Source organism: Artemia sp. Qi Xiang Cuo, chromosome 1 (genome assembly GCF_049724085.1).
Source record: "Artemia sp. Qi Xiang Cuo chromosome 1, ASM4972408v1, whole genome shotgun sequence".
Taxonomy (NCBI): Eukaryota; Metazoa; Arthropoda; class Branchiopoda; order Anostraca; family Artemiidae; genus Artemia; species Artemia sp. Qi Xiang Cuo.
In genome coordinates, this window is record NC_142794.1 from 41,537,861 (window position 1) to 41,564,961 (window position 27,101).

The 27,101-nt window shown below is 35.2% G+C and overlaps 2 protein-coding genes across 5 annotated transcripts in view; both read right to left on the reverse strand.

The window, feature by feature from the left end:
- MED1 (Mediator complex subunit 1) overlaps nucleotides 1-27,101 on the reverse strand; it is a 102,822-nt gene that overhangs the window by 71,378 nt on the left and 4,343 nt on the right. For 2 of the 4 annotated variants that reach the window (XM_089104231.1, XM_089104189.1), the window contains exons 2-3: nucleotides 18,090-18,160; nucleotides 11,296-11,561 (exon numbers count right to left, since the gene is read on the reverse strand). In XM_089104231.1, coding sequence (XP_088960357.1) covers nucleotides 11,296-11,552 — 257 coding nt within the window. In that variant the 5' untranslated portion in view covers nucleotides 11,553-11,561; nucleotides 18,090-18,160. Of the gene's footprint in view, nucleotides 1-11,295; nucleotides 11,562-14,238; nucleotides 14,378-18,089; nucleotides 18,161-25,127; nucleotides 25,148-27,101 lie in introns of those variants that run through there. The other 2 variants (XM_089104283.1, XM_089104356.1) reach the window with 2 other exon arrangements.
- Nucleotides 14,356-18,087, reverse strand: Rab3-GAP (Rab3 GTPase activating protein). The gene has a single exon (XM_089090359.1). The coding sequence runs from the start codon at nucleotides 18,085-18,087 to the stop codon at nucleotides 14,356-14,358; it is 3,732 nt and encodes a 1,243-aa protein (XP_088946485.1).

A 27,101-nucleotide genomic window follows, 5' to 3' on the forward strand; every position in this document is an offset into this window, starting at 1 on the left:
GTATAGTACAGTAATATGAAATTCAGGAGTAATATCATCGAGATGTACTATGAAACTTTCTCTGTCAAGAATAACCCAACAACTAAATAATGAATAAGCCGCTGCTACGGCATTGGCGATTATGGTTTTAATAAGAGGTGAACATAATCAGTTTGTATTATACAATGGAAACAGTCAGATACCTTTTCAAATAACAGATGCAGTTATACATAAGACGTATACGCTCTTTCATATAACTCTTTACCTTCTGATCACTTTGTTTAACTTTGGTAGAAATACTTCGATATTTAGAAAATAACGTATGTTTCCAACAATAAGTGGGAACTCAACCACCCTTAGGAGCTTTATAAGGTTCTATAATGTTTAGATACATAATATACATGTTTTAAAATACATTGGAACATTGTAGCCTATATACATTGAAAAAGAAAAATATTGCCATTTCAAATTGCTAAAATAAAGTTCCTACTAGCAATTGACTCACAGAAAAAAAAGAATTCCTTGGCGAGGCTCAATTTAGCCCGCCTCACCATTTCTGTCTCTGTGCAGATAGGCATGTGAAAGTCACATTTTATGCTACCCAGAGAAATATTGTAGCAATGGAAAGGCCACTATTACCTTGATAAAATTATTAGTTGCCCTCCATCCCTTTTGATTCTTAAAAAAGAACCAGAACTTTCAATTTCCAATTAAATGAGCCTCCTTTAAAGTTTATACGACCACCACTTCCATAACAAAACTTATATGCCCCCGTTAGTTAACCACTCCTAAACTTTCGCAGGATCACTTTCGACTCTTAAAAAGGCAAAAGGTATTTTGATTTCCAATCAAATGAGCCTCCTGCAAAGTTTTTACCACGCCTTCCATAAAAAACTATAGATGTTAACGATGGATAACTAGCATAATTTGTAGCTCTTTCCCCGAGGGCTGGAGGAGGGGGAATTTCAAACCCAGAACCAAAGTTATTTGACATTTAGACTATGAAAGATTTGAAGTGTCGTAAAATCAATCAGCTTGTGTCATATAATGGAAACACCCAGATGTTTCTTCAAATTACATATACAGTTATAGATAAAAGTTATAGGTATTTGTATGATATACGCCCTGCCTAATGTTCTTTGGCAATATATTTGCACATTAACGGGGATGGGGTTAAAGTATAGCGGGTCTGCATGCCTAATGTGTTAGGTACAATTATTCTGTATTTTATACAGTAAGAATTGTTTTCTAACTTCACACAGTTCAAATACTTCCCCCCCTCCTAATGTGCCAATATGTAGCCCAAATTATATATTTTCCATCTATTCTGTCACTTCTCTTTATCTTGTCCCACGCTAAAAGAAACCAACTAAAAAACCGGTTTTATAATACGTCAATGCATGAACAACTTTAGCGGTAGGCCGTTTATTATACACGTTATACAGTTTTTCATTTTTGTTGTCGCCTGTCAAAGTAGAGCAGCATATTAACAAAACATCTGACTGAAACACTCAACTAAACATTTTAAAGCAACATCTGAATACTTAAGTAGACATTAGGTTGATGAGAAATGAAAGAATTAGTTTCGAGGGATATTTTGAACAAAGTTAAAGAAAATAGAAGGATGGATGCATTACAAACAGACCGGCACGCCTGCCGAAAAGATTTGAAAAATTCTTCAAAACATAACTCAATCATATTTATAAACAATATAATAGATCGAAATAAAAAAAACATATATATACAAAGATATATATAGTACCGGGAGCCTGGCGGCTTCACCGCTGGGTCCCGGATCTCAGCACGCGGCAGGCTTCTATATGTATATTCTCATTGTGGCTTGTCTTTTAATGGCAGACAATTAAAGCCTTTTCTTGATGTCATGACGTCACCAAAGGTTCAATAATACGAATATCGTATTTTTTCACACTGTGAAAAAAATAAATTCTTTCTTGAAGTCCTGACCTATATAGATCGTTTTTGTGGCCAGTCATCGCTATTTCTTCTTTTCCAACCGTAAATTTCATTGAAATCCATACTTACCTCAAAAAGTTTTTTCCATGCCTTTTGCTTTAGCAGTTTAGATTCACGCACCATCTCATTTAATTTCTTAAGGCATTATAGATAACAAATACGTCTTTTCCAGTTTCAAACTGCACATCACTATTCAAAATTTCGGTTACAATTCGATGTGATTCTCGTTGTCGTTTGTTCCATGCCTTTTTCTTTAGCTGTTGCGATTCTCACTTTCACTAGTTTCATAATAACATTTATCTGTGCTTCATTTTCGCCAATCAACCCCTTAAACATTTAAAATGACCTTAAATTAGAATTAGCGCCATTGTAAAATTATTTTTTTTGTTATTGGACCTTTAACTTTTTCCTTGTCTTTGCTTGTCTTTTTTCATTATGAAAAACACAACGCCGAACTGTTGTTTTTTTAACAGAGACTGTTGCAGTATTAGGTTCTTGGCTAACGTCCTTATAAACTCTAATGTCGTTATTTATAGCCATTTCATCGCTTGGAGCTTTTATAAAATGTTGAGCGTCGACTTTTGCCCCGGCTTGTCTTTTGTTATCATGAAAAACATATTGCCGAAACTTACTATGGTAAGCATTGCTTACTTTATCCATGTCAGAATCCAAACCCAATCATCATAACTATTATTTTCAATTTTAGCATGTTTTGCACCCGCTGTCGCTTATCTTCTAATCCCATTATTCTTCCTACTTCATTTTGGATTTTCATTACTTCAAACAATTTGCCAATGCCCTTTGCTTTAACTGCCCTTATTGTTCCCTAGTCTTGCATGATGGTTCAGGTTGTAAATTTGTTTATTGTACAGGTGGTGGGACAAAACGCTCTTTATTTTCAAGCGCTATTACAGCTGCTTTTGCGCCACTCTAGTTTAGCTTGTTCGTGTGGAGTTTTCGACAGATTTTCGTTGTGATGGTGCTTTCTTTCAAAGAATTTGCCTACCTAGCTTTGTAAGTGTAATCATAATGATTTTTATCTATAAAAAAGTGTTTCTAAGACTTAATTCACTTCAACTGACTACAGCGCCATCTACATTTGTTAGTCTGCTGAATAAATTGGCCTACCTAGCTTTGTCAGTGCAATTTACCTTTACCTATCAAAAAGACTGTTTAAGAAGGCCCACCTAGCTTTGTAAGTCCAATCATAATGAATTTTACATATTAAAAAGACTTTTTAAGAAGATTTAATTCACTTCAACTGATTACAGCGCCATCTACATTTGTCACCCTGCTCAATAAATTGGCCTACCTAGCTTTGTAAGTGCAATTTACCTTTAACTGTCAAAAAGACTGTTTAAGAAGGCCCACTTAGTTTTGTAAGTGTAATTATTACGATCTTTACTAATTAAAGACTTTTTAAGAAGATTTAATTCACTTCAACTGACTACAGTGCCATCTAAATTTCTCTACATTTGTCAGTCTATTCAAAGAATTGGCCTACCTAGTTTTGCTACTTCCTTTGATGAGAGTTTCCTGCGTGATAGTGTAAAGAATCGGAGAATTAGTCCTCCTCGCTTCATTTTGTGCACTTGTCATGACGATTCGGTATGAGAAAGCCAACTTATTCATCCAGTTTGGTAGCAGCACCATCTAACTTCGTCAGTCTGTGGTTATTCGGGCTTCTTCGAAAGCCATCAGAGGACTCTGCGTGTGTCGTACGCAAGACTAAACGTAGATGGCGAGGAAAGAGAGGCGGACGACGATGCCAGCGAATTAGTATCCCTGTTCTCGTGTCCGAAAGGAAATCGAGACCCCTGAGAAGTGCAAGACAAAAGACAATAACTGTGACAATCTATACAATAACTACAATAACATAAAATAACTAAGACAATCTATTGTGAACCTCCTTACGAAATCCCACCCGTACTGAAAACCAGGTATTCTGACCCAGTATTACCAACTGACATGAGCCCTCCTTCTCTTGAACCAGTCAGTTTCTCCGCAAAGACGAAGCTACCAAACTTCTTACTGTGTAATGCTCGGTCATTAAACAATAAGATGGACAAACTGGGGGTCCTTATTAAACAGATTGGCTGCCCTATAGCAGCAATAACTAGAGAGAGAGAGAGAGAGAGAAAGAGAGAGAGAGAGAGAGAGGAGTGTTGGGGCACTACAGACGAAACTGGGTTTATCAAAGGCTACATGAGCCTTTTTAACACAAAACAAGATCGGGGCTTGGAGCGCCATGGCGGAGGTGTCTGACTATTCATCCGGCAGGATTTATTTTATAAAGTCCTAGGTAATCCCACTGATTCCTGTCTTCACGTGATCTGGGCTGAGTGTAAACTGCATTTTCTTTCTAGACAATTCTCGTGCATCATAATAGCAGCTGTTTACTACCCAGAAAATGCAAAGAACAGGAAGGAGCTTATACAGTGCCTTCAAACAAGCATTGACAATTTTCGCCGACAATACGCAGCACCTGCATTCATAATAGCTGGCGACTTTAATCAAAGCAATAAGCAATGGGTGTCGTATATGTTCGACTTAAAGCAAATCGTTACTGTTCCCACCCATGAGAGTGGTAGTACACTGGGCCTTATTTTCACGAATCTAGCCGATAACTACAAACCCCCGCACTCTCTCGGCCCGCTTCAAAATTCAAATCACTTCGTTCTTCTGTGGGAAGCTATGGCTCATTTTCCAAAGCCAAAAAAGACACGACTTACCACCCAACCCTTGTCCAAAGAATCTATCTGTCCCTTTGGACGCTGGATTGGGACTTCCAGATCTGAGGAAATCTGTTCAGTGACAGACCTGAACCTGAAAGTGGAATCACTTTATTCTCTGCTTTTAAACAAGTATCACGAACATTTCCCTACAAAAACCGTGGTTGTCAGTGAAAGCGACAAACCATGGGTGACGCAGGAAATTAAAGCCATGATCAAGACCTGCTGCCAGCTTCACTCCAGCGGTTAGTTACCTGCAGCAAACAAACTGAGGAATCATATACTGAAGGTAAACAGAGATGCTAGGAAACGCTACGTTCGCGAGATAGTGTCCCCACTGTTGAATACCGATCCTCGGACCCGGCATTCTGAGGTCAAACGCTTGACCGGACAGAACATCACCGGTGACCTTAAAATACATAAAGATAACGGAACACTAGTGACATCTACTGAAGTAAACACGTTTTTCTCAAACGGAACTTACCCTTCCGTCAGTGACTGTGAAATTGAGACACTGATAAGAGATTCTTCTGAAGAATCGATCGTTGATGTGACGGAATATTCGGTTTTAAAGGAGATCAAAAAACTGAAAAAGAACTGTTCTTCACATCCTGGAGATGTACCAGTAAAGTTACTTATTGAATGCACAGTTTTCCCAGCCAAACCCCTCACTTCAGTGATTAACCTGTGTTTTAGGGAACAAAAATTTCCTCGGGCATGGAAGAAGGTATACGTACGAGGTATACCGAAAGTAAAAGGTCCCAAATCGTGTGACCAACTACGGCCGATCTCAATTACTCACAACCAACCTAAAGTGACTGGATCTTTCATTACCGCGAACTTCTTTCTCAAATAGCCCTTCCCTAGACCCCTTTCAGTACGGTTGTCTGAAGGAACGTAGCACTACTCACTATTTGGTGAGACTATTCCACCTCATAAATGAATGGCTAGATCAAGGGAATACTACTGTGGACTTCCTTTTAGCTGATTATCGAAAAGCGTTGACCTAATCCGCCATATTACCGCTGCCAAGAATTTGAAGGCGATGGGTGCAAAGAAGCATATTCTGCTACTTGTTATCGATTTTATTCGCTGCCGTTATCAGTGTGTCTACGCGCTCTTCTAGGGAGATCTTGATTCAGAATGGGGCAAAGTTACCCGTGGTGCACCTCGAGGCATCAAACAAGCAGTCCTTCTATTTCAAGCATTGATAAATTGCGTTCTTTTGGGAGTTGGCGATCGGTTTAAATACGTTAACGACTTATTTAACCTGCTGAAGTACCTGGTTGACAAGCTCCAAGTCGTTCCACAGTTCAGTAGTGACCTCAAGTCAACTTTCGTCAGCCAGTGTGACACGTACGGGCTGCAAATCAACGAGAGTAAAACAAAAGAGATGAGGTTCAACCCTCTATAAAGTGATCTCTCCTGTCCTGAACCATGGTACCCAACCACCTCAACCGCAGTTATATTCGGTGTCACTTTTAGCTCAGACTGCTCTTTTAGCCCGCATGTTGCAAATCTAGTGAAAAAAGGAAATTACGCCTGGAGATCGTTAGTGACTTTGCGGCGCCCAGGTTTTTCTACAACACAACTCAGACTGGCATATTTGTGTTATGTGCGGCCATCGCTAGAGTACGCATGCCCAGTCTGGGGACCGCAAGTGAATAGTACTGAATACGTAAGTAGTGACATCGAAGCTGTGCAGAAAAGTGCTACAATAATCATATTATGTCCAAATCATATCTCTCATGAGTCCGCTCTCGAACTGCGGAAAGTTTCGTCTCCGTGAGTGTCTATATGAACTAATGGTCGTAAAAATTTTGATATTAGTTAATAGTATATGAAAAGTACCATTTGTTAATACCACCTACTTGTACTAAAACTCTGAATACACAAATCAAAATCAAGCTTGAACCCCCATTGTGCCGTGCAAATCGTTTCGTAAACTCTTTCGTCCTTTTTTTTGTTAGTGCATTTAATCGTTCGTAAATTTTTTTTCTGTACTTTAGTGACCCATGTTGTAAAAAAATAGCGTTATTTAGTTGCGGCCTAGGCCAAAACTATGAAAGCCCTTTATATTAAATAAATCTATTCTATTCTATTAGCTGCCCTTATTGGTCTAGTATTACATGATAGTCTAGGTTGTAAATGTGTTAATTGTTCAGGTGGTGGGACAAACTTCTTTTTCTTCAAACGAATTATTATTTATAACACTTGTAAGTTTTCCTTTTTCGCGTCTACCTCTAGATAAGTTTTTCATAGTGATATGTGATTTCATACTGAGTCTTTTTAAAGATATTTGCTTATTGGATCAAGTCCAATTTCTAACAACAATTTCTACTAAGCTTCAAACTTTCGCTTTTGTTTTTTACGGCTTTTGAATTGTTGTAATCCTTTGGTCAAAATACATACAAATATTTTTGCTGTTACCAGTTTTTGCTCTTTAAGCAATTTAATGTAAATTTTTCCATGCAGGAAAATCCTCAATTTTTCCACATTAAAGTGACAAGTGACAACGTCATTGCAATACTGATGTATATACAATTGACGCCACTCACATAAATTTTTTGTTTCAAAAATTAAGGTTCTTAACAAATTTTCTCAAACTTCTAACCTATCTAGATCGTTTTTTTAGGCCACAGTACCTCAGGATGCCAAATTTCAAAGAAAAAATATGGAGCCATTTCCGAGAAAAATAATACATACATGAATACACAATTATTGCTCACTTATAAATATAGTATATATTATATATATATATATATATATATATATATATATATATATATATATATATATATATATATTATATATATATATATATATACATATATATATATATATATATATATATATATATATATATATATATATATATATATATATATATATATATATATATATATATATATATATATATATATATATATATATATATATATATATATATATATATATATATATATATATATATATATATATATATATATATATATATATATATATATATATATATATATATATATATATATATATATAATATATATATATATATATATATATAAAAAATATATATATAGACTTGCCGCTAAAAATGTATTAAATAAATTTAAATTTAACTTAAATTAAAGATCCTAATAGCAACAAAGCTCTGCTAAAGAGAGCTATAGGATGACGGATAGAACAGGTGCAAAACATTTATCTTTGAGGGGAGGATGATCCATGTAGTCTCATGGGTGAAGGCATGCAAGTATCCCGTTCCAAAACAGAGGCTTCATATATACACTTTTGCAAAAAGAAAGACATGTAGCATACTTTAGGAATCAATATCATGCAAAATTTTTGTTTGTATGATCAGGGGCTTATAGTTGATTTAGTAGAAAAAAAGGACACATTAAATCTAGTCGAAATCAGAATCTTGCATTTTTAGTTTATAGTTTATATCATATATTTAGTTTATATCATAAGATTTTTATCATAGATTTTTAGTTTATATCATAAGAGGGCCCAAGATAGAGCCCTGGGACTTCTTCCCCCTCCCCTCCACCCAACTTCCGTATGTAAGGATATGCTGCACTTCCTTCCAGTCATGGTCATTCAGAAATGATTTAGGCAATGGTCCTAAACAGTTGTTATTCCATCAATTAAAAATAAATAATTTAATCCCCTGTATCTGCTTTGAATAGAAAAGCCAGATCTTAAATAGTTCACAGAAATAAACATTTATGTGAAAAGAAGGCAATTTAAACCTAGTTGAAATCAGAATCATACAAGATTTATGGTCTCTACAACTAGGAAGCTAAATTGCAGCCGGTAACTGTAATTCTGAGACTCAAATTGCAATTCGCGTGTCCAAAAACCAAAACATAGTACCCAAAAAATTTTCGCAAGCGAAAAAGCGATGCAACTCTTATGTTGTATCCTTTTGTCGAACCGTTTCATATTTAATAATTATAGAAAACAATCAATTCTTGATTATTCCGGGAATATTCAGGGATTGATACAAAATTATTAAATTTAATCCAATAAAAATTAAGCATGACGAAGATAATTTCTTAAACCACATTGGCCTGACATAACATAAAGAAAGAAAAACGAGCAAAAATGGGGGTTTTAAATACCAAATGAAAATATTGAAAAAAAGAAACAAAGCGAATATTTTGAAGGGACAAACACTCCTCTTTTTTAGTGCGAAACGAAAAAATATGTTTAGTATGAGTGGCAAAGAAAAAACCAACAAAATAACACGCGGAAAGTCAATTTTAATCTGAAAAAAACAAAAAATTTAAAAGATGAAGAAAAATCAATAAAAGCCAAAAAATTTCAAGAATTAAAACCTAACAACAATAAAAGTGAGTCATTCACCAATATCCGTGATTTGCAAAGAAATTCAAGATTGAACCGCCATTGACGGATACAAGCGAATAACTGAGAAATAAAAGAAAAACATTCATTCGCTCAAACCAAAACGAAACAGCATTGAATGAGTTGGAGAGCTATGTCATCTGATTCCTGATTTTAATAATTGCATTCCTCGCAGACTCTCTTTGAGACTTAAGGGGTTGTTGATGTGTCTGATTAAGTGATTGGGAAAGTGGTACAAGTTTTATATCTGGGACTATTAAAGTATCGGCTTCTCTTTTGAGAAAACCGAAATACGACTCATTTATTCTTAAATCACCAAAATCCCTGTTCAAAGCTAGACCTAAATGTTGCTATTTATAAATTTCAACAGCTTCTCTGTAGTGCTGGACAATATCTTTGTCATGCTTTCAGGCTAGCTTGATTAAACAAAATAGTATGGTCCGGGTTTTCAAAAGTGTGCTCTGCAACTACAGAGTTCAAATTTTCTGTTTTTTCTCCGCTTTTTAAGTGTGTTATTAACTGAGGTAGACTGCTGAGTTAGTCTATCAGTAAGTCGCTGATCAGTTCTTTCGAAATACCAAAGACCACACGAACAAGGAATTCTGTAGACACCGCAATTTTCACCTATCGGGATAGGGCTTTTACCTTGATAAATTTGGGAATTGATAGTTTTTCTGGGTCTCTAGTAAGTGTATATTATTTTTTCCTAGATTTTTTGAAATGTGGCCTGAAACCCCTTTAACGTACGGGAGACCAAGATAAACTGAATTCCTTTTCCTTTTAGATAAGAAAGCTCTTTTCCGACTTCCTGGACAAACTTTTCTCTCGGATCGGTAATCGGCTAATTGTTCATATGTGTTAGAATCATTTAAAATTTCTCTGACTTTTTTGTCGTAATCATCTGAATGATTACAGAATAAAAATTCATTACATACATAAATGAACTTAAAATAAAAAATTCGAGACAATTTAGCTTTGTAGAAAGTATCCAGCCAACTACTGCTACAACTACTCCCACTTCCGACTGCTTTTACCGAGACAATTTCTACTACGACTACTACGAGACCCGCTACTCCCATCGCTACTGCATCTACTAACTCCTACAATCCTACCGTGAGTACACTTACGACAACGTATCCTTTGACTGATATTCTTGGTTCGACTGCCGCTACCACAACTGCCAATACTAATCATACTGTGACTACTCTTGCGCCGCTAATTTTCATCTGTGTTTTTTTTTTCTTTTAAACCCCTTCAACTTAGCTATACTAGAAATGGTACTTCTCAATATGTGGACACCTATAAAAAGTCAAGTTTGGTTAATGCTAATGAAATAAAACAAAATAGGATGAATATATAATAGTTTATAAACAAGTTTGGGCTATATATTTGCACATAAGGGGGGTTGGGGTAAAGCAGATCATTCAGTAAATACGTAACGTAACCTTACCTACGAAACGTTTTCCCTCCCTAAACCCCAAAAAACAACAGTTTAAATTGCAAATTCAACGAGAAACCCTGCTCTTCGATCAACTTAAATAGCAATTACCCACTTTACGGATCTTCACCACTGTATTTACTCGACTGTCTATAGCCGAGGTGTCCACATAATGGGGAAGTACCTTAGAAATGTACTGGCCTAACAAAACGTTCAACTTCAACAATATATTTAGTTTTTCGATCAAACATAACGGACACTCTGACTTTTGGAAGTTTGAAGGGGTGGCAACACTACACCTCTTATTGGTAATTTGTGTCATTTTAGACTTTTACATTTATAGTGGTTTCTACTCATTTTAAATTCTCTCTTTTTTACAAAGCTGACAATAATTTAGAATAAAGTTATTTTTGAGTCACGAACGTCATCGATTGCAAGGGTCATTACGACGAAATGTAGCACGTAATAACAGGATACTGGGAGCAATTATTCAACCATAGTTCAATTAATCGTTTGAAACTTTCAGATATTATGGATATTATGGTAAAAAAAAGTCAACCTTAATACTGAGTTTTGATGAGCCCACGTCTCTGTTTTTCTAATTTTATAATAGCCAGTATTCTTATCTTGTTGTTGGAAATTTATAGTTTTACCTTTTATTCTTTTCACAAATTTTTTTTTCTAATTGTTGTCGGAAAGATCCACGTGTGCAAAAGCATATTATATATGCCTTATTTCATAATATCATAATGCATAATGCAATCATAATTCCATGTACCATGGAATTTCATAATGCAAATCACTTACCCTAGCTGCCTAGAAATAGCTTCCAAACGCTCCACCATCGACTGAAGAGAAGTGACTTTGATTTTTGTCTGTAATGAATCAAGGCACACCTGATACTGACTTTTTTCGCTTATGTCCGTTGCAACTTTTCGTTCATTAATCGCCGACCGGACTGATTTAAGAGCATCTTGAACTGTTGGATAATAAATCGATTTTTGCCGGAGTTTTTCCAACAGGCTATGAACCTGAACTTCCGATATTTCTGGATGGTCTGACATAGCTCCAAGCTTTAAAAGAGAAAAATTATTGGCATTATAACTGGAAAGCCCCTTCCTTTTTAAACATGGACAGACTAAGGAGATTACTGCCTTCCTAAACCCAAAAGATACGTCTCTATTTCTTTCCATGGGAAACATCGGAGACTAAATAAGTTTTTACTCTTAATAATTAAGTTACAACCAGGATTTCCACATGTCTCATAAAAGATGTAAATATTCAAAATGTGTTTCATCAAATATTTCCCATTCAAGCCTATGAATGTTTTTGCACCAGAAAAGCTGAAGTTTCGCTACAGGTTGTTGAAAAGATAACTCCTCGGTCACTCACTGTCTATAATTCTTGATATGGCAATTTCGGTTATATTTCCTAAAAACGATCTACATTACTAAAATATTAAAGCTTTTTCATCTTATATCAGAGGATCTATTTAGATTAGAATTTTTGGTCAGTTTTTTTTATTATTAGTATTACTATACGGTAGAAGAAAAAAAAGAACTCTGCATTGGACTTTACAGTCCCTACCAGCGAAGCTTATCTCCGTTTCATGACCCTTCCGCCGGAAGTGCAACGGAGGGTTGGAGGTCAACCATCCTGTGCTTTCACACACCTTTCCTCTTTACCTTCCTCAGATTCTTCCAGGTACCCATTTAGAACTGGGTCAACTCTGGTTGAGTTTAAGGAGTCACGCATCTCACGACGTTCCAAATCAGCGATACCAGGACTAAGCTCGTTACATGCACAACTAGTTTATGTAGTGCATAATAACAAAGAAATAGCACTTGTGGAAGGAAATGAATAATATAATGTTTCCTTTAATTCATTAAAAATTCCTCTTGAAAAAAAAAACTGTTTTTAAAGATACACCTTTCATTACTTTTCTTTTTAATAAAAAAGAAAATCGTTACTTTTTTATAGAAAAAAAAAGAATTGCCTGACTTAAAAACCAGTATTGAGTAGACAACAAAATAATAAGAACTTAAAGTTGCTATGTCAGACAGGTTCATTAAAATTATGTCATTAACACTTAGGAGGTAGGATAGGTAACTTTTATTATTATTATTATTACTCAGCATTTTTGCTTTGTTATACATACATACCTCCCTATTTCGTAAGACATTCTCTGAGGTGACATTACACTACAGTGCCGTCAATTGGGGGAGGGAGACAGGATCTCTTTGCCCCGTCCCCTTTGATTTAGAAAAATTCCTTTTGGGGGAGGGAGGGGATTTCATTGGAAAATGCTTTTTTACATTTTCGATGAAAAAATTTAAAGCATTTGGCAAATCCATTTCCTCACTTTTGGAAATATGAATTTGAATTTATAGTATAGTAAAGCAGCTTTATATGCAAAAGGAAAGAGTTAAGAAAGGAAGAAAAAGTAGATTTACAATAGTTTTTATCGTTTCTGTTGATTTTTTTTTACCCTTGGCGTTTTAATAATATCGCTAATGAAATAAAAATCGTAATAATTATACTAACAAATTTTCATACAAAACCCAAAATAATAGAGATGGCGTTAAGGCACTTCGTTGTGTTAAATTTTTGCCAGTTTTCTAAACACTGAACCAAAATGCGTATACTAAAACTTTAATGCATTGATGACATCATATTTCCTTTCAAAACGCATTCTGATCAACATAGTTTAATATTCTTGTATGACCAAGGATCTATTAATATATTCTGGGTAAACTTGCATACAGTATGGAAGAGGTACATAGAAAGCTATCGGGGGTAATCAGCACTTCGAAGGGAAAAGAGGTGTTAAATTAAAACAACAAACTGATGAATTATAGAGAAAATATAGAAATGAAGTGTAAAATCGCAAGAAATCATTTCACGGGAACAAGGCCCAAACAACGCCTCGTCTACACAAGTGCGTGTATAGTGTCTATGCGCAGGAGTCTGCTCTTAACATTACGCAAGTATCGTGCTGAGACCTCAGTAATGGAACTAATTTAATAAGTTGAAAAATCATCAGTAATTTAATGACCATATATCGTATTTATTTCGACAATTATTTATTGGTAATATGACGATCAGTAATTAAGACTTACAGGAAAAAAAAGACGAGAAACGAAAAACAAAAAGGGATTACGCAATTCAAGAATCGGGTGTGAGCCACTATAGTTGATTTAAAGCACACGGTTCTCAAACAGATTTGGAATTCAATATTATTTTAGGTGGCATGAGATAGCCTTTGTGAATTCACTTTAGAATCTCAATTAGTGGCTTCTTCTTTTAGAGAGAGATTTATCCAGAGAGATAATCTCTTTTAATGGAACATTAATTATTTTATTGAAAGTAATTTATAACATATTTTATATTCAATTATTAACGATAATTTGTTAGGGTACAAAAGACCGCCAAAAACAGAATGAACTAGAAATACAATAGCAACCCGTTAGAAAGTTCTCGGTGTTCGTGCAAGGGTAAGTAAGGGTCAGAAGTCTTAAATCAGATTGAAACGACTTATTCCTTTGACACTAGTTTTCGGTCACTTTTTTCAATTTAAAAAGGTTGCTTCTTGGGATCAATTACTAAACTAAATAAACATACAAGTTCAAAATAAAAAGATGAAAACGTGCTATGCACAGAAATAACTATTATATAAGCAAGACTTGAGTTCATTAAAGAAACTTTAAGGGACGCATAGCACGTTTTCCTTTATTTGCACATATTAATTACCTCAAATCAGAGGCCAGTTTCTTCTTCTTCCTAATGCTGCAATCTCTTCTTCACTTGAAAAAATCTGCAAACGTGCTATGCGACCCGAGAAAGTATTAAAAAACAAAGCATTTATTCCTACACATCTTTAGCAGCTTGGTCTAGATCATGACACAGGCCATACTCAAAAGAATTAGATGAAAGCAAACTAGAAGCTTTGGAGAACAATGCACATATGTCTCCCCACTTGGCAAGTGTCTCTAATTCACCCTGGCTTTGGAGCCAAGATGATACTTTTGGCTGTAGTAGAGATAAAAATGTGGCGTTTTCTTCATGCTTCAAAAGATAATAATTCAATCTTTTGGCTCCAACTTCCAGTAGCATCTTCCCTAATGAATGTGTGCAACTTACACTCAGAGATAGTTCATATGCTTCTTCGTCAAGGCAAGACGAAAACAAAGCTTCTAGCACAACAAATATAAAATCATCATCAAAACAATGCCAAACTTTTGAAAGATCCAGAACATACCGAAGCCAATCACTCCGCTTTTGTTTATCATTAACATCATTTAATATGGCAATAAGGCATCGCCTTAGAAACTGAACTCTACGGGATCTAATGGCAGAACTTGGTTCACCTGAACGCAGCATCGGATAGCTTCCCAAATCTACGAAAAAAGCAGCTTGAGTTTCTGAATCAAACAAGGAAAAAATTTTGACGTTTTTCAAGTCAAAGAAAGCAATTAGCTCTAGAACTGCGCAGAGCTGCTTATGCAGTATGGCCAAGTCAAAATTAATACTTCGCTGTTGAACAGCTCTTTCAAAAAATGGCATCGCACCGTTTTTACACGATTTATCAAACTTAAAAAATGGAAGCGTCTCCGTTGCAAGTTGACTTCCGGCTTCTATAGAGACTGCTAAAACACCTTCACAGAATTTAACAAAATCAAAAGTACAAGCCCCACTTTCAAAGCTTGTTAAGTCTGTGGAGTTAATTTTGCTTGGTCCATCAATCATTGCTGCTACAGTGCTGAGGAGAGGGCACAGAGAAGTGGACCACATTATCTTTGCAGTCCCATGTTTTAGATATGCGTTTTCGAGGTTTGTTAAGCATTTTAATGATTTATGAAGTTTCTGTAGTTGGTTCTTAGTTTTTATCCAAGAAGAAAGATATTCGATAGCACATAAGCAGTATATTCTTTGCTTTTCTAAGCTATAAGGTAAGAGTTCTTTAAGTTTTTTCAAGTTTTGAAGCCTCTTATCAAATTCTTTCTCTGAACTTGCCATTGAATCAAACGTTTTTAGGACATCTAAGTTGCTCAGAATAAAATACTGTGATACAATTTCGCTTACGAATCCACGACCTCGTATCTCTATATCTTTTAGAGACACTTTCATGGAAGTATCCAGAGAGATAAGCTGATTAATCTGCAGAACATTATACATCCTTTCACATAACATGTCCCATTCAACATAGCTCACAGAAAATCCCTCCCACTCCATGGGTGAATCAGGACTTGAATTGTCCTGTGATACTTCTTCTGATTTTTCTGCACATGTTTCCTTATACAGGTTTCTGACAAAAACAGATAGAAGAAAGGCTTTATTTGCCACCTTTGATTCTTTTATTGCACTCTTAATCTTTTCTATTGAGTCATTATACTTCTCAAAATGAGCAAAGAAACAGTTCAAAAGGTCAAATACTCGGGGAAATGTCACTGGGACAGGAAAATCTAAAAACCAATAGACTAGAAACAAGTCAAGGATGGATTCAATTGCGATCCAGCTCTCAGTAGTCATAGAATGCCAATTTTCACTTGAAACTTGTCCACAAAAAAATTTCCCAAATAAAAAAATTGAAATATCCTTCTTTTCGGTGCCACTAATATTCGATTTCAAGAAGCTATTATGGTGTTCAACTCCTGTGGAGCCATCAAAGCAACTTATGAACCTGTTAATAGTCATCTCAGTAGAATCCACGGCAGAGGGAATTTCAATAGCTATTGCTGCCAATGCTTCCTTTTCTTCTTCTGTTATGGCAAGATCTTCAAAGTTGGAATCGCCAACAGTAAGTTCGAGCGGAGTCTTCTCTAGATTTAAAAACAGCGAGATGAGCCTTTCCAGTCTTTCGCATTCATGCAAGGTAAGCCGACCAAGGGGGTCGTTTAGTTCTTCGTCACACCGCTTAGAAACAATCTGAATACTTTTTTTCAACAAATAGCAACCTATTCCTGGAGATGCAAGAACTACTTCAATGGCTTTGCAAAGGTATTCGCTGCTGCTAAGGTTTTGGAGAGTGTCCATCAGTTTGGTTTCATTAAGTGAATGTATGTTTTTTTTTAAACTATCGAGAATCTGTTTATCCCTGTTTTTAACATTACTAATAGACATGGTTGCTTGCTCGTACAGAATGTTTACAGATGAGAGAGTACCATCTGGAGACAAAAGAAAAATCTGTTTATATGGCAGAGACGGTATTCCTTCGTTCAGTTTTAAATTAACAAGACCGCAACCAGGATACACTAGCCGACTGAGGGGCATCACATTACTTGCATATATCCGCCCTCCATTTTGCGCAAGCCACACTTCCAGAAGACCTCGTTTAGGTACGTGTATAACTAGATAAAGGACGCTTTTGGAACTACTTCTGGCTTCAAACCATCCACATTCAGCATTTCTATACCCTTTCCATATTCGTACTGCTTCCCGTTTTTTCGTATCAATTAAAACAATTCTTCCCAATGTATCTACAGTTGCAACTAGCTGAGAATTAGGAGACAATGACATGGACGTAACCTCTCTCGGGCTATCTTGTAGGGAAATTCTACAAAATGTAGGTGTCGCAGACTCAATCTTTGGTGGCTTAGCCTTTTGTTCCTGAATTGACGAACGACCAAAGAAAGAGCCCGCAGCGCTAAAAAGAGCACTTGTAACTTTGCCAGCTAAATCTACTGCTACCTGTGACAGAACAAAATTTGAAGTTCCTTCCTGTCCGAGATGAAAGGCAATCATTGGATCTTTTCCCCCCGCAGCATAAACATAAAACAGCGGTGGACTACTTCTCACTGCTGTATTGAAACCTCCATGCGTTGAAGCCGTTACTAAATGATCAAAGGAACTAGTTACTGTTATCCCGACAAAGACAGCATCACATACAAATGTTTGATTGGTTATACCCCATTTCTTACAAGCCAAAGAAGAAGGCCTTGAACCTTCATACATCAACGATGATTGCACTCCAGCTAATTGGTGCTTGCAAGCTTTCAAAGTCTGAAATAATTCAATTGCTTCAAGGCTAACGATTTCTTTTTCATAAACGATCACTAGTTCTTCAGCCCTGTAACCGAGCTTATGTGTATCAGCGGTTTTGCAGCGAATACTTCGAACTGAATTATCATGGAAACGTTGGGAAAAAAGTAGTTTTCCGCTCTCTGTATAGAAATAAATACTGCCATTGGATGTTCCAATTACAAGACAAACAAAATCTGTAAGTCCATGTGCAGTTTTCTGGGACGAACCAACAGGAATACAAGCTATGGCTGAAATTATTTCAGTTCCTATGGTAGGATCATTGCTCACAACTTTTCCTTTATACAATATGCTATAGACTATTTTTTCTTTCATTGGATCAACTTTTGAAGTGAAAACAACAAATTTATTCTGATTTGAAAAGACCAAAGCTTCAGCTGAAGGGGATACTGCAACATTCAAGTCATGAAGGTCTAAGCCTTCTTTCTTATCTTTATTTGCATAATCCCATCCCCACGTTTCAGGCGACCATTCATTCACATTTGCAGTAGATACATCAAAAAGAAAAGATCTTAGTGAGCTCAAATCTTCCAAATCTCCTAACAGATAAAGCAAAGACATACTGGTTACTGTTTGGATAATTGTCCTCCAAAATTTCTTCAGGCCATTGTGATAATTATTCCATGTGACTTATCTGTAATAAAAATAAGAAAGTCACAACAAAAGCAATATTTCGAAGCTTAACTATTTACTAGGCAATTGTTTTATTTGACATTTTTTTTTATGACATTACTTATTCACTTGAGTGGGAAATTTTACATAACAGTGCCAAAAGAAAAAAACGGTAAAATAAAACTCAAAATCGCAATACTACAAACACAGCCAGATCATGAAAAGAGAGTTGCTAGCGATCAGGCAAAAAACAAAACAACAGCCTCTAGCCCATAGCAGTCAAAAATTCAAAAACCCGTTTGGAAGAAAACTGTCAAGTGAAGAAGAATTATCATCTGAAGCTGATTCAGGAATGGCAACTAGTGTTTTGATTAGTCCTCGTGGTAAAAGTTCATTGCCGAAACTCTTCTTCTTCTTTTTTTTTATACATAAAAAGAGAGATATATATATATATATATATATATATATATATATATTATTATATATATATATATATATATATATATATATATATATATATATATATATATATATATATATATATATATATATATATATATATATATATATATATATATATATATATATATATATATATTGAAAAAGCATATTCAAGATAAAACAGTCTATTTTACTGCCTGTATCTTCCCTAGAACAAGAATTATGCCCAACGAGTTTGACCTGTTAACGATTAGACATAGGCAATAAGTGTAATATGGAAGGTGCCGTACATAATAACTTTCTTCATTTTTAATTGTTCAAATTATCTACATTTGTCACTAAAAAGTCTGATTCTAAAAAAAATACTGAAAAACTACTAATTCAAATTGCTTCTTGTAAAAAATGTGTAATACTTAAATATTATTTCACATTTGCTCAGTTAAACTAGATCAATTCATAAGTACCAAAGCTCTTCTATATTTTTTTTTCTTACATATAATTGATCTTGGCTTTGGTTTGTATTCGGTATATTATTTTTCTCCGTTTTCGCCCAAAGAACAGAACAATCCCATCCTCGGTATTTTACCAACATGCTTAAAAAAAACTGAATATACATGCTTGAAAAGCTATATAATATAAGCCTATACTTTACAAAGGAGTAAAATATGCAACGTTGAGGTATACAACCTGAGGAAAATCTTAAAGCAAAAAAAAAATTTTGTGTTAATAGCTGTCTTATAGAAGTTTATAAACTTTGATCAAAATGTGATAAACAGTTTTTAGCTGGCATCGCATGGAAAGCTAAATAGCTCACAAACCGTTGAAGAATTTTCAGTACATTTTCCTGCAATTTTATCATTCAGCAATGGAGCGGATTTGAATATTAAGCATCTAAAGTATTCAATTAGAAATTTTTAGCTCAGTCGTTTAGCCACCTATAAAAGAAAACCAGATATTTTAGGTGCGTTCCCATGCTAAATTAATATGGATATATTTAATGCACTGATCAATAAATTCTGAAGTTATATGCACTTTGATAATACAATATGACTCTAGTTATTTTGTTACCATAACTTGTTTTATTCTAACATTTTTAATTATCTTAATACCATTTAAAAAACTGTAGCCTTTTTTTTCCCAACAAGTAGTCCTGTAGTTAGATATTTGAAAATATTTTCTGGGGGCAATTTTATTAGTGTCAGGATAAATATAGGTTCATTTTTCCTCTTTTTTATAACATCAATTTTTATGTTGATTCCTCAAAATCTACTCACATTTTTTAAAAACAATAGCTTTTTTTCCAAATTAAGTTTAAAAAGTATTCCGAAAAAGGAGTTCTTCAAAGAAAAGCATAGATCAAATTTAAACCTAACAAAAGCAGAAATAATATCATATAATATCTGAAACTTAAAATGAACAGAAAATGCTATGAAGAAAAAAAAGAACAAAAACGAACATAAATTAAATGAACATTACATCAAACGTAAAGATAGCACATACCATAACAGTCAAACAGATGAATCCTAAAATGGAGAAAAATTAAAATGAATATCAAAGTCAAACTCAAAATGAACAGAAAAGACCACAGACAAGAGTATGACTACCACCCATCAAGATCCTCTAGACAGAGACTGTAGGACAATTTTCATTTTTCAGAAAAGACTTGTATTTCAAAGAGTGTGTTGCTTGTCAAAATACCAACAACAATAAAATACAAGGGTTGCAAACAAGAGCTACCACAAATAGAGGTGGTTAACCTTCCTCCCTCTAGAACCTCCTAAAAAGTTCGAATTTTATTTGCCCATTCTTTAAAAAAATAATAATTATTTTAAATAGTAGGGTTTATTTGTCAAAATATCAACAATAATAAAAAATTTCATTGCAGTGACCCTCTCAAATTTTGGTTGGGTGTGCTGAGGGTCGCGAGGGGGTGGGTAGCAAAAGGGGTACGGGGGGGACTGGCTCCCTTCCAATCACTTTTGACTCTTAGGAAGGGCAGTAGAACTTACAGTTTACAAATGAATGAGCCCCTTCCAAGTTTCTACAGTCACCTTTTTGAAACAAAGTGGTCACGGGAAAAAATCATACATGGAAGACACGCGGCTTTTAAATTGTAGTGCTACCTATGATAACTACGAACATATTACAGAACTTTCAATTTCCAACCCGGGTGAGCCCTCCCTCCAGTTTCCACAACCACTCTTTCCATATAAAGTAACAGGATGAAAAAAAAATGAAAGCATTTTGTCATGTTATATTTTGTTGTAACTGATTGTTCTCTAAAACATTACATACCCTGTTGGCCTTAAGCCTATTAGAGGAAACAAATTTCAGACACAATTTTAGGCACCACAGACCAATACAACCAAAATTAGTTTTAGGGTTTTGTTTTTATAAAGAATATTTGCTTTCTTTAAAATTATGTCTCAAGTACTTACTATATGGGTTTTCTCTAAATGTTAAGACTGCAAGCCAGGAATAATTGCAGTTCTGTATTGTTAGTAAATTCCAATTACTGCACTTTGAACTTATGCTAGTTTTGGACCAATGCAGAATTTTATAGCTTTTATTGAAGCAGAGCTAATCAAGAGCAAATTTCAAGAACAAGCCACATTGGACCAAGCGCGTGACAAACAATGTTGGGTCACTGTAGGACAAACGCAGAAATGTGTTCTGCCTATTTTCTGATTTGACAAATCAACGCAACCAGAATTTCTTCAGAATTTTTCGTCTTCATTAAGTTTCTCTTAGCCCTGTCAAAATACAACATAAACGTCTTTCAGGAAATACTTATCTTTGGTTTTCCAACTGTGAGTGCTGAAAAAAAATGGTCCCCATTTGGCCCAACTCTTTTTTTTTCTTTGGGTTCTCCTTGTGCCCAGGGACCAACATAAAATTTAAAACTGATCAAGAAAGTTTGGTCTTTTTTGGGCCAAAGTTTTGAAGGACCTGTTGAAACCATTTTGAGAGAAAAAAATGAAGAGATTTTGACCCTTTTATGATCCAATTCTGAGGGGACTTTGTTACCAAATTAATTTTTATATTAGGTTTCCTCACCACAGGGACTTTACAACTGTAAGAATCAAGCTGATTAGGGATCACTAGTTTATTTTGCCAATTTAAGGACCCCTATAACCTTCCCCCCTCCCAACAAGCTTGCTTGCCTTAGCACAAGCAACAGTTCTTGAAATTTTCAAGCCCATAAAAAAAAATCAGGGACCATCTGCCAACTGCATGCTTGATACTCATTGATCACTATACTACAACTATAAAAAGCACAACTTTATTTTCTGGGAGAACAATATTGAATGGCAGACTCTCAGTCACATGCATTATGAAGCTGTGATATTAGTTTTGCCCTAATCTAATCACAAAAATAAGCAGAAAATTACTGCTATACTGCTGTATGGCTATTTTAGGCTACTAATCTTCCACTTTCCAGCTTTCCAATTACCTGCTTTAGCTGTATGTACACCTTGATAGCTACCAGCCCTTTTAACATTCTTTCAACTGACAAATAAACAATTTTGAGAGAATTTGGCTATTTGTGAGATTTGGGGAACTATTCACTTTCAGTTGAAGAGAAGTGGAGTAAGCATAAACTTGTTCACAAGGACAAAGGATAACAACAACTTAAAGTTGAATTTTCAAATAGTGACATAAAAAGCCATAAATACCATAAAAAGATCCTAGAGTGCAATTGTGAAATATTCAATTTCACAAGCTCTGCTCTCTGTTGGGGGTACGTTTTTTGTTATGTTGAATTAATCAAATAAAACAGTTAAACCCCCACCCCTAATGTGCAAATACATAGCCCAAACTTGTTTCGTAAGTATTATATTTTCATTGTGTTTTGATATTTTTCATTAGGTCACTTCTTGAGTGTTGGTGGTATAATACATAAGTACCAATTAAAGGAATTGATCTTTTTCCCAGAAATCTTTACCGTTTAAAAAATTTGTTGAATTTTGCTTCATTTGGTATGTAAAAATTAAGTACTTTTCTTTTTTCCTTGAGAATCTTATTTTGCATATAACCTTTTATCTTCAAATGTATTCCCCTCCTCCTCTTCCCCTCACCATCTCTACTCGGGTGCCCTCCCCCAGAAGTATTTTTGGTGGGTGTCCATGCTTTATTGAGTGGTTCAATTGCACTCTAGGATCTTTTTATGGTCTAGGAAGGTTGTAAAGTAAATGAATGAAATTTTAGGGAATGGATATTATGCTTAAATTAGGGCATTGGAATTTTTTTAATACCTAAGCCTCCCTCCACAATTTTTAATGCCTGAGGAATTATTGACCCTGTATGAGGCTAAACCTGAGATAAAAACAAATTACAGTAGAATTGGATTTGCTATTCAAAACTTTTCCTAAATTTAAACTTCTTACTGTAAAAATTGCAGCCCCTACCCTATGCCCCTCCTAATGAAACAAAACTAAGCTATAGATTATATTCAAATTCGGGGAATAGTTGATTAAAACGGAAGTGACCACAAAACATGATTCATAAGAATGTATATTATAGCTGAAAGTAAAATTTGGTTATTATTTCCAGATTGTTTTCTTGTAGTTTTATATTATGTCCAGATTTATTTTTGTACAAACGGTTGGTCTTTATTTCTTATTCTGCTACCTGGTATCTGTATTTGAACATTGATCAAACAGTTCATGATAATGAACTGTAAGTAACTCGACCCAAGCAGAACCAATACTCTAAAAAAACAACAACAAAACAAAAAAGAGCTGTTTTTGTTTTTAATATTCTTTCTTTTACCAGGTGATTTATCTCTTCTGACAAGATGTATGTATCTCTTCCCTTCTGCAAGAAGAGGTATATCTCTTCTCACGCAGCTGCTTTTTAAAGCTTGTTCAAACTAAAAGATCACTGAGTTTTTATGTCACTATTTGAAAATTTAACTTTAAGTTGTTGTTATCCTTTGTCCTTGTGAACAAGTTTATACTTACTCCACTTCTCTTCAACTGAAAGTGAATAGTTCTCCAAATCTCTCAAAACTATTTATTCGTCAGTTGAAAGAATCTTAAAGGGGCTGGTAGCTATCAAGGTGTAGATTCAGTTAAAGCAGGTAATTGGAAAGCTGGAAAGTGGAAGATTAGTAGCCTAAAATAGCCATACAACAATGTAGCAGCAATTCTCTGCTTATTTTGGGGATTAGATTAGGGCAAAACTAATATCACAGCTTCATAATGCATGTGACTGACAGGCTGCCAATCAATATTGTTCTCCCAGAAAATAAAGTTGTGCTTTTTATAGTTGTAGTATAGTGATCAATGAGTATCAAGCATGCAGTTGGCAGATGGTCCCTGATTTTTTTTTTTTTTTTTATTGGCTTGAAAATTTCAAGAACTGTTGCTTGTGCTAAGGCAAGCAAGCTTGTTGGGAGGGGGGAAGGTAATAGGGGTCTGTAAATTGGCAAAAAAAAAAATAGTGATCCCTTATCAGCTTGATTCTTACAGTTGCAAAGTCCCTGTGGTGAGGAAACCTAATATCTAAATTAATTTGGTAACAAAGTTCCCTTAAAAATTACTGTTTTACCTATATGTTGGAAAATATCAAAGCTGCCAGAAAGAGCATGGCAAATGGAAAAATGGAGAAACTGTTCTAAATTTTTTATCCAAATTATATGTGACAAATCAATGCTTGTGGATTATATAACTTCAATAAAATGGATTTTATAATAAAAAAATAAGTTTGAAGCCAATGTTTTAACCCTTTTTATACCAAAAAACATAGAAAGAAAATATCATTTTTAAGGGTCCAAAAAAGGTTTAAAACTGAATATGCAAGAAAAGTGATTATTATATTCAGAAAGAGCATAAAAATGGCATCTAGTGATATGTTTACTTTATTTGTAGGTCAATAACATGAACTGATCAACATTTATCTACTTATACAACCCCCCCCCCCCTTGTTTAATAGAGCCACATAGGCTTATAGTCCTAGGCTAGGGTAAGACCACTAGTACTCAAACAATGCCTAATTTTTGCCAGAAATTCTGATTAAAAGTATCTTTCCTATACATAGACAGTAGGCTCATAATCTTGGACATTATGTGTATAGGTTAAGATAGGAAAATATCTGGTTTTTAGACATTTGAATATAGACAAAAATTAACTCTACACTTTAGCCTATTTATACACAATTATTCTGTTTCACAATACTTGTCTTTGATTAAATCTATCCAAGGTTGACTGTGTCTGTTTTGGGATATGTTGTTCTAACTTTTAGATCCTGTGTCAAAGATTAGGCTCAAGCTTTAAACATGTGGCCAAGATTAGGCTAGGCTCCACTGTTGTCTATCTGTAGGCTATATTTGAAATTACATGTGTTGCATAAGATTAAAATATTCAGAGTTAATCATTTAATTGTTAAGAAGATTTTGACACATCCAATGGTGAAACAACCAACTTTATAGGTGGCACAAGAGATTTTACAATAATCTAGCTGTTAAAGAGAAGATTAGGTAAAATTCTACTTTAGCTACTTCTGGCTATCTTGGAAAGAGGTTAGGTTATGAAAATAAAACTTACTGGGATGGGTCTTGCAACAATTTTGAGTAATGAGTTTATTAAACCCAGGCTCCTACAATAAAAAGCAATATAAGCAGAAGCACAGCACAAACAATAACAATACTAAAGCACAAGCAAGCAATCATAATATAATATCAAACACTACATCTCCCTTCTTTTAACCTTGAACAACATGATTCATGGGTACACCATTTTTTTATTTTTTGCTATACCATGCTGGAGCTAAATATCCCTAAGAGTTAATATACATCACAAGAAGGCACTAGGTTTGCTTCTCTAATGTGTACTCTTTGTACACATAATATTTATGCACTAATTAATTCTACTCTCACACTTACACTCATGCTCTTCTTAACAAAATTCAAGAAGTCACTAGGCTCACTTGCCTGGTGTGTTGCTCTGGGTATACACAGTGCCTACTTTCACTACACATAATTATTTACAGATTCAATCTCTTTGGTGGGATGATCACTCTTCCAGACTGTGTTCTGGCAACAGCTTGGGAACCAGGTGCTACTTCACACAGCTGAACTGGGGATTCTGATGGGGTGATCTCTGTCCTTAACTGTTCTAGTTGCAAAAAGCAGAGCAGTGATCTGTAGAGCTGATTTACCAGCAGTGGAGGTGATTTCTGAAGTGGAACAGCCTTGTTTGACATAGCAAAGGGGGACAAAACCCTCCTAATTTGATCACCCATGTCTTTTGTCTCTGAGTCATTTCCAAGGTGGTTTGAGAGATGTATTCTGTTCTGGTTGATGACAGATCCATCCTCTGTCTTGACTATGTAAGATTGCAGAGACTCAGATTGGGCAATTACTCTTGCTGTGCTCCATTTCCTGCCTGGAGCCTTCTGCACATAAACTGATTTCCCCACCTTGACTGATGGTAACAACCTAGATGCCATGTCATAATGATGCTTCTCTTGTCTCTGAAGAACTGTACATTTCTCCATGAACTTATGACTGCTGACCACTTTCTTTTTTAAGTGGCCAGTGGTACATGGAAGAAGAAATCTCAGTTGACAACTCATTAGAAGTTGCGACGGCAAGGCTAGTCCACCCACAGGTGTGTTCCTGTATTCAAGCAGTCCTAAGTATGGATCTTCACTATTTTCTGAGGCCTTTGTCAGGAGATTCTGTGCTGTCTTGGACAGTTTTTTCCACAAGGCCATTAGACTGGGGGTATGTTGGACTTGATGTTCTGTGAGTGAATCCCAAAATTTTGGCAAACTCAAGGGCCATTTTCAAACACTAGTATAGATAGAATGCAATATCTGCAAAAATGCAATTTGAGTTTAGAAATGATGGCCTTTGATGTAGTGGAGCTGAGTTTATCCAATTCAAAAAATGGCTATGATAGTCCATTGTCAAGAGATAATCAGTATTATTCAACATGAATAGGTCAGATGCAACTTTTTGCCATGGTAAACTTGGTATCTCATGATTGATCATAGGCTCTTTCTGGTTTGATGACATGTTTTTGGAACAATTTTGGCAACTCTGGATACAATGCTCTATGTCTGTATTCAGGCCTGACCAGTAAACCAACATTTGAGCCCTTTGCTTGGTCTTTTCTATACCAAGATATGCAGCATGGAGTTGTTTCAAGATGTCTGGCTGTAATGCTTTGGGTATGACCAATCTCTCACCTTTGAAAATAATGCCTCTGATTGTTGACAGTTTGTGCTGGACAATCCAGAACAGAGGTGCCTCTGCCTAGCACATTTTCCTGCACTTTGGCCAGCCTTTGTGGATTGTTTTTGACAAAATCCTCAGTTGACTGTCTTTGACAGTTTCTTCCTGGATTTATAGAATTTTATCATTGCTTATAGGTAGGTGTCTAGATATCAGATGTACATACACATCTATTTCTGTCTCTAGCTTCTTATCAATATTGGGAAGGTGTAGGCAAGATCGGGAAGGTGTTTCAGTTTGTGGCTGTAGGTAAGATCACTGCATTGGTGACTGGTATTTT